Genomic DNA, 11,928 nt, shown 5'->3' with positions numbered 1-11,928 from the left:
GGAGTTTCAGACACGGAGACAAACGTAACTAACCAGCGTTGAAGCTTTTGATGTTGTGTCCTTTAAAAATCATTTGTTTTTCAGCCGAATTTTTATGGAAGAGTGATGCTGTTATTACAGATGACTGGATAAATATCACCTTAGCTTTGTCTTTCTCATTTGGAAGAAGAAAACTTTAAAACTCTCACATGCAGTAGGAGAGACTTGCTTTTCTTTTGTTTGTGCCTTTTAAGTTTTTAGGAGTTGGTAGCATCCTCAGAATTGTCAGGGTAAGGGATAATCGAGTATACATAAGAGTTCCTTTATGTTTTACTTCAGTTTTAGTAATTAGTTTTTGGCCAAAAAAGAAATATACCCTGAACTATTAAGTGCATATATTTCTGCTATTTTTCTGCAAGAAATGCATTCGTACGAGTGATACGTGTCATTTTAGTTTAGTCTAGAAACTCCAAAACACGATATTCTAAGCTGATTTATAGACAGTCGGTTTAGCGCCCAAAACAGTGTTTTAAGTGTGGGTTTACTTTATGGTTATCTAGAAAACATTCTAATAAGCAATGTGTTTGATTTTGGCTCTTCTAAGACATCAAAATCGATGGAAATTAATACATGAAATAATTGGATCTTGTGTACTGAAACGATTTTTAGGAATTTTCATAAAAATCTGATCACTGTGGTCTGACTAAGTCTCTTATCCCTTTTTGTCCTCTTCAATTCTTTTGCGATACCGTGCACAGATTGACCATGGGGCGTACAAAAGATTTGCAGGCGATACCCACACAAACCAAAACCGAGATTCTCTTCTTTCTCCGTCTGTTCATTTCCTCCTGTTACAAGATTTCTTTATCCATACCATCTGTAGCTCGAACCTCAACACTTTTAAGGATGTTTAAGGAAACACATTGATATATAATGTGAATATTTATTTGTAAATTTTAGAATACATTATCTGTACAATATCAGGAATGGAATAACACACATGATATGGACTATGCATGTTATATAGTCCCAGTTAGACAGTAGGAGTCATGTTGCTGTGTCTGAGGATGTTAATCGACAGACACCACAGGGAATACCTGTTCTTTGACCTCATCTGAACCTTGGGTCCAGTTTATCTATCTTGTAAACAGTATACCATCTATTTTGGGTGTTTGTTCTCGCCTGAAGACCTAGACGAGTCCCTTCTCTTTACCAACTTGTAGACATATGAATATACATCTCTATAACATGATGTGAACACACATGTAAATGTCAGCGACTTGCAGTTAGGTTGACAGTATTATCACATATAATATTACAGTCTAGAAATATACATTATATTCACAGAAGTAAGGAATATGTGCTTTGTGGCGTGGATTCTCAAATAACACAGAAGGGAGGACTATCTAGGCGAGATAAAGGTGACCTGAAAATGATTTGATTGTATTCAACTGACTTGCTGTTGATGATGAGAGCTGGAATGCGTCTTTGGAGACATCCTACTATGAATTTATGAAGGGATTTACGATCGATATGCTGTGAAACTTAACATAAATGTATGTAGCTGGTAATCTCTCTCCCTTCTGTCCATCTGTCCACAAGTTATTTACGAATACTTGCCACAGTGAAGCACTGTTTTGTCAGGTCCCGGCCATCTTCGTGGATCTCGTGTATATTTTGTGGCCTATACAGGAAATCCAACACTACAGTACACATTGATTTGTATGAAGGGGTAGAGAAGGGCCAAATTAGTATCCTTGCGTACGCTGAATATCAGAGAATATTGTCCTTTATTTCAACCCAGCGGAAAGCTCTTTATCGTTAAGCACTGACGCTCGGGTTGTGTGGATCAACGTTCATGATTATGTTATAATCTCAAGGGCATGAGGAGGGAGGGCACAGGTAACCGCAATGTGGCAGTGGTGAGTGAAGGAGGGCTACTTAAAGCGGTCATTTTGGGAGCCACCATGAGCTAAAAAGGATATATCAGGTTTTTGACGGTACGCAAGGATGTAATTTGGAGTCTTCCTCTCTGAGATCGTAATAGGGTGGGAAGAGTCACCTTCTTTCTTTTCATTCAGGTTACATTCCAAGTGTTCTTATCTTAGGTGTTATCTCGGTAACGAGGAGATAAGGGGTGGACCTTGTACCATATGATGTGGAGCTTGGAAACTGCAGTACCTCTCTAGTCTGTCATTAATTAACTCGAAGTATCGGATTATCGGTCAAACGGTCGAAAATTCCATTGTTACGGAATGTTCAGTCGGCTCGAATGGTTTGCAGTGTCTGTTCAAGCTGCTTCGAATCACGGCGAAACGACGAAGCTACAGCCAGGTTAAACCCCAGGTGTCATGGGTTCATTCACTCCATCCTCCGTTATCAGATAGTTCGAATCAACTATTCCCCCAAGAGTCTGAATTAGCGAGTTCCTGCAGCTTCCACTCGTCATATTCCTTGGTCTCACCTTTACATCTTCAAAGGGGAACTATATAGGCTTCGTTAGCGCTACAGTAGGTTGGCCTTCAGGGGTGATAGAGTCCTGTGTACTGATGGAGCGAGTTATGTATGGTTTAGTGGATGGTGACAGCGATGGGGATTAGGATATGGATGAAGATACAACGTAGTTTTGAACTGCGATATGTGAATATATGCTACAAATATTAGTCTGAATTAATGATCGATTGTTAAAAAAAAGTACTTGATAGGAATCTAACAGAGAACATGATAATGGACTGCATATGAGGGTGAATATAAATCTATTTACATATACAAGTATGAGGCCGTGCAAATGAATGCTGATAAACTTACAGATACAAAAGGAAAGTTACAATAATAAGTGAGAATCTAATTCTGGTGTTAAGGGCAATGGAACAAAATATTAAGCATAAAAAAAGAAAAAAATGGTACATTTCTAGTGTCCTTCAGGATGGACACAACACCTACAATAAGACTTCCTGTCTTTTCCTCCTCCACCGCATGGTTTTGTATGGCCATCCATGTCCTAGGGATAGCACGTTGCTATCACAGTTTCAGTTGTAGCTCGGGTTGCGCTCTCTCTCATGCCACATTGATTTCACAAGGTCCTCACTGCAGACCTCGCCCCTGTAACTCCATTGCGTACGGTACATGCTTAAGTTTTCCCATAGTGAATGATATGATTTTCAGTTTTCAAAGTGCGAAGTGTTGGTAGGCGGTTAAATGCTAAAAATACTTCTGAATCGATTACTTCTTGTAACTGAATGCGACTGACTGATAATCCAAGATTATTTGCCGCGTCGATTATTTTAATATGATTACACGATTTCCTTCTGATATAAACATTAACCTTAGGGAAAAGAAAGTGAAAGCTTTTGTAAAGACTTTATGAAGGATTCGGTAATCTAATTCAACCATGTACCAAAATTAACCACTTATCCTGGTCGTGATGAAAGAATATGTTCATCAGTAGGCACTTCTCTGGGTCCAATCATACACTCAATAAAATAGGGACAAGGGATGGATGCAGGTTGGATCTATGTTTGTGTGTGTGTGTGTGTGTGTGTGTGTGTGTGTGTGTGTGTGTGTGTGTGTGTGTGTGTGTTTACAAACATTGTTATGAGTGAGCCAGTATTCTTGTAGCATGATGTGGTGTTGCATGTTTATCGTTGCTTAGGAACCATCATGGTGATGTGATTGTGAAGGCCACTGCCTATGGAAGGACTTTCATACTGTTGGTCTATTGGGGGTAATGTGGGAAGAGGGTGAAGGGGTGGAGAAAGAAGTGCATTTTGGGAGACGCCATTGTAGAACTTGAGGACTGTGGCGGTTAAGTCTTTGTGAATACCTCTGGTTCTGTGGTCAGCTATAAAACTGCCTTAACGATTAATTTATCATTTATGTATAGAGAACCTCTAGTCTTTATGAGTTTAGGGGGAACGTTCAAAATTGATTGGCTTGAAGGTGTTGTGACCCATATGCTAAGCTTAATAGCATGTTGACAAAGTGATAACTTCCCAGATAATCTGATCAACATCAAACGTCTATTCTTTGTTCTCTAACGAAGTATCGAGACGATTAGTGAGCTTTCACGTAATATCGGACATTTCAGATGTCTGTTAATGGGTAACAACAATTCTTCATGTCTCTATCGGCAGCGCCTGTTCATAACTATCATTGGAGAAATATATTTGATAAAAATTTCTTTATACCTTCTATCTAGATCATAAGAAGTCAGTCCCCTTCATGTCCTCCAAACAGAGTTTTGCAGATTTACCTTCATCTGCTAATGTGAAGAATCTGATCTCTAGATGGTGACATCCTGGATGGCTCTCGCGCGAAACAGTGAGAAGGAAGGAATAATTGAGGCGACAGCTGACTCGGCAAGTCCCAGAACATTGGGATTTTTCAGGAAGATCTGAGGGGAGGGTGCAGCAGTGGTTGACATACGAGACTCGGAAAATCTATTACTTTTTAAAGATTCGATTATATTTAAGTAATTTTAACTTCATTATGGGGTAAAACACGCATTCATTTACAGAACACCGATAAACGTCGTGTTTTTATCATATACAAGACACAATTCTCCCCAGAAAAAGGAGTTTAGGCTAATCTTCAGAAAATGTTCCCTCCTTCAGTAATGTCCTTGACCTTATTAATGATTTGGCAATTATCAAAAATCTTCCAATGATGAACTAGAGGCGTGGTTAACTGGTAAGGCGAGTGGAAGATGGCATTCACTATGGGTGAGCTGGCTGTATTCGGTCGTGGAGTAATGACATACAGCGGTCATTTGTCTGGTGGCTCAGGGTTATGGTCAGCTACAGAGTGACGCCAGAGCTTTATGATCAACTGTGGTACAACGCAAGACTCTGTGCAGCTACTATGGAGAGCGCTGGCGGTCTTATGGGGCCGTTCATAGGCAGGATTAGGTATGTGTGCCTTCAGGAGGTTCAAAGGTGACCATTTATAGGTTTGGGTTACCCTCTAGGGCTGAGGGTGTCTTAGAATAGGTGTGGAATGCCTTTGAGAGCTACGGGTGACAGTGTGAATTTACTGTGAGGGTTATAAATGATCACGGAAAGAGAGATGTTGGAAGCCAACGAGAGCTGTGGCTAACAAGGGGAGAAGTATGAGTTGCCTATGGGAGTCGTAGATGACAGGAAGATCGGTGGTGGTCTGAAGGTGCCGTCATCGAGCAAGACGACGACTCTAGCGGCCTCCTTGAGGGCACGTGGGCGTGACTATGACGACGTGGGAGGAACAGCGGTGGCGGCGACGAGGGCTGTGGCGAGGGTGGGTGCCACAGGAGAGTATGGTCCCGTTGGGTAAGGCCTCGGGCCCCCAGTCTTCATGAAGGAGGTGTTGAGGGTCGACACCACTGGCGTGACGATGACCTGCGGGTGGCAAGATCCAGTCAGTGACGCCAATGAGGAAGGGAAATGTTGACTGGTGTCATCAAGATCAATGGAAGATGGATTGTAACAGGGAGGAAATTCACATTAGGTTATGGCTACAAGAGCAGATCCAACAAAGCCTTAGAATTAGTCACGAGTATTACCAAGTCTGTAATGTTTTTCTCTTAATTCCTGAAACTAAAAGTAAACTCAGATTAATGAAAAGTTTCATGTTTTGAAGATGGTTTTTGTTAACATTTAACGTTACTCGTTTGTGATATAAATACTGATGGAGTTTGTAAGTGAGGATTTCTTGGTGCTGATTTACATCGTATTGTTTTGATTAGTGTAGAGCACAAAACTTGAAATCTAGATAGAAATGCACATAATTAAAACACAAACACACAGGAATGCACATCATTCACACACACACACACACACACACACACACACACACATATATATATATATATATATATATATATATATATATATATATACTACCTGAGTGGGGATTAATGGTTTTGCTAAAATTAATTTGGATTAATTATAAAAGAACGGCATTTCTATATATTTAAACATACAATACAATATATATATATATATATATATATATATATATATATATATATATATATATATATATATTTACACACATACATGACATCATCCAATGTGATTTCTGTCGTCGCTCTCATAAAGTGAAAATGATGAGATTCTTCTTTAAAAGTAATCTTTACACTTGAAAATATTGCTTATCGTATACAGATTATGATTCTTACCTTTAAAAGCAATGTATGTCATTCTTACTCATATAAAGGAACCGAGAATAGACATACAATGACAAGGCTTTCAATACGTCTTCGAGAAGTGAGAAAACGCCTTTCATTGCCACAACCGTAATTAACTATATCAAGTAAACATTCACTCACATTTACGCTCATCGATAAGGACAACGACCTTGACTCTGCTCGCGCCCCTTAACTCGAGACACTAATGTGCTTTGATGCCTCAAGTAGAACGCTCGAACAGGTAGGTCGAAGCGAATTCTGCCCCGAGAGGGAGTTTGAGGTGCAGTAATGTTCAGGTCTACTCCTAATACTATATATATATATATATATATATATATATATATATATATATATATATATATATATATATATATATATATATATCCACTGAAGGTGATCCTCAGCAATTTTACTTACCACTCCAACTAAGGAAATGTAATAAACAATGGATTAACATACCAATGAATCACTTCATGGCGAAGAAATATGAAGTAAATACAAGAAACATCATTAGGCTTCACATATTTAAACATCTGGTTTATATATACAGTTTACATAGTCTTATGCTAAAGCTCTCGTCTAAGAAAGCAGCCGCTCATCACCAACTCAAGAGCTCCGAAGAAAACTTGGGCTACGATTGTTTTAATCTGGGGTGTCCATGCGAAGCAACATGCATGACAACACATTCGTGCGAATATGAAAGTCTGCCCTGCTCTATGGGCACACTAAACTGGCATGCAATATCAAGGATTGGCTACTAATTTTGTCAAGCAGTGTGGCCTGGAAATAACCAAAAACGTTCAAGTGGTATTTGTCATGACAAAGAAATCTCCTGTAGAGAGAAGATGCTAAATCGTCTACAACAGATGGGAGTAGAACTCATGGTTGTAGGAGTAGAACTCAACTTAGGCACTGCTGGCTCCTCGTATGCTATCTGAACAGCCACAGCTCATCTGATAAAGATATTAGCTACTTAGTGCTGGCAAAATAATCAGTTGGTTTAGGTTCACAGGCTTTATTTAGAAGTGAATTTAACTTTCATCATGCGTCCTTCCACGCACGATAAGGAGACAAGTGACGTTGTAAAGTCGATGTGGTAAGAAGAGAAGCCAACATACGAAATCTCAATGATGAATTCTGTCCCCTGATCTAATATGCTGGACACTTCGCTCTTGGCGAAGGTGAATCAGTATTATGGGGTCGTCACCAGGAAATGTTCACGTTCCCAAATCGAAAAATGTCTTACAATCTTCGTCGCTTTGTATATTTTCATATCGGTGAACTTCATCTAGATTTCTAGTCGTTTAAAAGCGACCACAGATCACCTTCCACAGAACAGTTTGTATAAGATAACTTTTGATATTTTGGCTTATCAAATGTTCATGAAGGTAAATGTTTACCGAATTCCGACTGTGGCTAAAGTGTTTCTGTGTAAAGTTAAGTGTGTAGGCGACATACTCTGGTATTCAACTGTATTCACACACTCCATGTGACGAGTGAAATATTCGTTAACACGTTTCAAGTGCTGAATGAATATTCCTTAACACACACTTCTAGGGATGAAAGAAATATTCGTTTTCATGCACTGCAAGTGATGAACGAAATATTCGTTTTCATGCAATCCAAGTACTGAATGAAATATTCGTTAACACACACACACTCCAAACTATGAATGAAACAATCTGTAATCTTCTTCACACACTTCAGATGATGAATGATGTTATTAGGGTCAGTCGTAAAAGAATGTATACGTTACTAGTTTATCTCACTGTTTAACAAAATTCGTTCCCAGAACAACGCCGTTCATCATCATCGCCTTTTGCATTTAAGGTGAAAATATAAAACATCTTCAGCATCTACGTTAGATTAATCCCTAATAATCTACTCGACAGTAGTGATTATCGTAAGGTCATAATTGCTTACTTGAAGACCGAAAAGATTAAACAGGCTTGTTAACTGCATTTAAGAGAGAAGGTCTGCATGTCTACTTGATTGTTTGAATAGACTGGTTTACTAGCGTTCAAAGTTGCCCCATAGTATTTTTCTATCTGGTTCGCAAGGTACAACTAAGTCCTGGCCTTGATGAGAGATTGAGTGTCGGTCATTTTGACCAAAATGAGGGCTAACGAGTCCCTAACATGCATATGAACAAGATTTTTGGAGGGGGGTAAGCCTTACCGTAACTCGTGGTTGTGTAGGGGTGACAATGAACGAGGGCATATGAGAGGTGTTAGGGGTGTCGTAGGTTATTTAAGAGGGGGTCAGTGACTGGTGACTGATAAGTGTCGAGGGTGCGATGTTCCGTGTGTGGTGCGCGAGGTTGCATGAAGGGTCTGAAGGTGTGAGGGGAATATACCACACACACTCACAGAACTGATGAGGTCATGAGAGGTGTCAAGAGACGTCTTAGGTTATTGATGCGGGGATGAGGAGATGGGTTGGACGCTGCGTATGTTGTGTGTGAGGTTGCATGAGGTGCCTGACGGTGTAAGACTAGGAGTAAGTGGCAAGAGATGGCTAGATGCTACGTGTGTCATGTATAAAGGTGCTCGAGGTCCCTGAAGGTGTAAAGGCGAGGAGTAACTGGTGAGAGACGTTTGGTTTAGTGTGGGACACTTGTGATGGTTTTTGGTGATAATGTGGGGTTCGCGAGAGGTTTCTTTTTCCTCATTTAGGAGGAGTGGGGAAGATATCCGAATGGAGCTTCTATTGTCTCATGCGTAATTATATTTTAGGATCTATTGGGTGGTCTCTATGCTGGCGAGGAAGCTATAGCTAGCGATTTCCATACATTTCTATGAATTCTTTGTATCACTTATGACGAGGATTTCAGTACATTTCTATGAAGGCGCGATACGTTTCATAGCGATACAAGCGATACTGCAACCATAGCAAACATGATTCCAGATTTTGAAAGGTGTATCATCTCTCAAGACTTGTTAGCTAAGAAGATGGAAGAATTATTGTGAAGCTTCCTAATATTACACGTAGATGGAAGTCTCCTGAAGTCTTATATAAAAACGTGCTCTAAAAAGGCGCAGAAATGGTCGAGATTCGGTACCTAATGAAGCGCGAGGAAGGTCTAATTGACCGGCAAAAATTCAATCCTGGTAAAGACAGGTCACCAGTTGCGCCTTGAAAGACACGGGGAAAGTATTGTTTTTTGACGTGAAGAAAAGCGTTATTTCTAGACACACACACACACACACACACACACACACACACACACACACACACACACACACACACACACACACACACCTCTATGGTGTAGTATTTTGGCGTTGCTGACCATAAGTCAGCACAGATTCATCCGGGGTTGGGCTTGCATGGTTCGAATTCTAAGGCGTGGTAGTCGGCCCACACCCAACCCAGCGTTCATCTTAAGAGTCCCTCTTATGGGGTGGAGTGCTAGCAGCTCACACGAGGAGCTGAGAAAAAGTGACTGAATAACGATTGCATATCCATCATCAAACTCTTTAACCTCCCCCCCCTTACTTCAGACAAGCAGACAAAAAGAAAAAAAAAAAAGATTTTTTAAACGACACTGATCTCCTCACTTTTCCTAGTGACCGTAATGCCTCTCTCTCCTGCATACGTAACACTGGACATAACAACAGAACCTTCCTCTCACCAATGATAACTGAATCAGAACATGACACTTGGTGCCTCCTCAAAAAAAGAAGAGGAGACGAAGGATACTCTCATAAATCATGGCAACACTTGGGACCAAGAAGTCTCCATCTACTCCTGCCGTGCAGCTATTACCACGAGCATTTATCATTCTCCCCTTGTGCGCGTGGCAAGGACCACAAATCACCGGGGTATTAATTAATCAAGTGTTTAATGGCAGAATTACCTGGGTGCTATTGTGGTATTCGCCACAGTGACCACTCTGTTATATTATTACTGAAAGGGAGGGAGTCGTCGTGGTGTGTGTGTGTGTGTGTGTGTGTGTGTGTGTGTGTGTGTGTGTGTGTGTGTGAGAGAGAGCAGGAACAATGAGGGTAAGATGCATTCCATGTACGCAGAACGTGACAGGTCTTCCTGCCCTTCTTAACGTACATTGTTTCCCATAGGTGCTTAGGTCAATTAGTGAGGTGCTGTACCATCCAATTATCGGAATACAAAAGGAAAATTAGAATGTCTGAAGATGACAGGGAGGGGCACTTGGACTAATGACTTCCTTCTTTGTCTTCTCCAAAGTGAGACACAGAAGTCCACAAGAAGTTTTCTGTATTATCTGATTTAGCTTTTCCAAGTGATCACCCGGCACTTCTTCTTCCTTAGGATCTCCTGGTCATGTATATTTCAAAGAATTTATGAACGACTCACGAAATGCTAAACGTAAACATCATAATGGAGATGATCATTTGCCAAGTACAAAGTTTGTTGAGCACGAAAACGGGACGGACGTGACAGTACTTTTCCTGTACAACGAGACATCACTGTACCCTGTTTTTCTTTGACATAGCTCTGGTCAAAGCCCTCATCAAGGTTAGGCCTTGATACAGAAATGAACCAAAGACGCTGAAAAGGTAAAATTTTGAAGGATAAAACGAATTTTTTAAGGATTTAGGAACATTGTCTATTAAAAGGGGACATGACGTATGCAGTTTTGGGAAAGAGACAGACCCCCACCAAGACAGACTCTTTTGCCATCATCTATTCCATATAACTTCTTTAGAGAGTGAAAAATGATGTGGTATTCTCGAGAGTAATCTATGAAGATCTTACAAATTCCGATGCGTTGGTGATGTCCCCAGATCAAAGCCATGTGATAAAGAGGACGAAAATAATGCAGTCCTTTCTGCAAAACATGACTCCCTTTGGCAACGCATGAAGATGGATGCCGTGGCAAATCCGCCTCCGAGACGGGATTACATGCCCGAGTTCCTTAGTGATGGGTTAATCTGTTTACGATGCAGATGAGTGGGCTGCCCCTGGACGCCTGTGTCATTAGTGTGGATGGCATTATGACGACGATGGTGCTAAGGCTTGAAGGAGGGAGGGCGGGAGAGGGAATGGTTTGTCGACCTCCCACAGGGCGATGCCCAAGACAAGACCCTACGCTAGCTGGTGCAGGGATTACCGCAGACCCCCCCGGCGCAAGAGGCCGGCTTGCACAGAGAGGGCGTCATTAATCATGACTGGCGGGTATTGTGGTGTGTTAACCCCGATGGCGGGGATGGGGTTACATTTATAACCATAAAGTGGCTATGTTGTAGGTTGTGAGACGGGACGAGCGATGCCTCCTTGCGGGGGTTTTAAGAAGTACCGCTTAGCACTGATTACACACACACACACACACACACACACACACACACACACACACACACACACACACACACGCCGCTGTCTACGTATACAACCGTAACGGAGCACGGCATCAGACCTCTGATCTGAGCGGCCGCTCTCGTAGAACAATACACGTAATGACCCGCCTCTGTAAATCTCTCCCGCCGGGTAGAGAGAGAGAGAGAGAGAGAGAGAGAGAGAGAGAGAGAGAGAGAGAGAGAGAGAGAGAGAGAGAGACCCGCTTGTCTCCACAGAGCGTCGGCTGCCCGCCTCGGTTTCAGCAACCAGAGTGTTCGCACTTGGTCGCGCTTTGCAATTTGATTTACAGACACACGAGAGATGGTTTTTATACATCAATCCCTCCTGGTGGTGCGCACGGAGAGTTCACGTGTCTTCTAAGCAGTTTTCCGCTTTCTTCTTCATGTTTTCTTATGTATCTTATCTCTGAGGACCGGGACAGCCTGTCGTATAAGACGTCGTCCATTTTT

The 11,928-nt window shown here is 41.4% G+C and overlaps 1 protein-coding gene across 2 annotated transcripts in view; it reads right to left on the bottom strand.

Moving 5' to 3' along the window:
• Positions 1-908: 908 nt before the first annotated feature.
• LOC139765131 (dopamine receptor 2-like) overlaps positions 909-11,928 on the bottom strand; it is a 465,963-nt gene continuing 454,943 nt past the window's right edge. Inside the window, exon 5 of one of the 2 annotated variants that reach the window (XM_071692326.1) lies at positions 909-5,351. In XM_071692326.1, coding sequence (XP_071548427.1) covers positions 5,199-5,351 — 153 coding nt within the window. In that variant the 3' untranslated portion in view covers positions 909-5,198. The remainder of the gene's footprint in view (positions 5,352-11,928) is intronic. The other variant, XR_011716584.1, reaches the window with a different exon arrangement.

The sequence above is a fragment of the Panulirus ornatus genome, chromosome 52 (genome assembly GCF_036320965.1).
Source record: "Panulirus ornatus isolate Po-2019 chromosome 52, ASM3632096v1, whole genome shotgun sequence".
NCBI lineage: Eukaryota > Metazoa > Arthropoda > Malacostraca > Decapoda > Palinuridae > Panulirus > Panulirus ornatus.
This window is presented reverse-complemented; position numbering and strand designations above follow the sequence as displayed.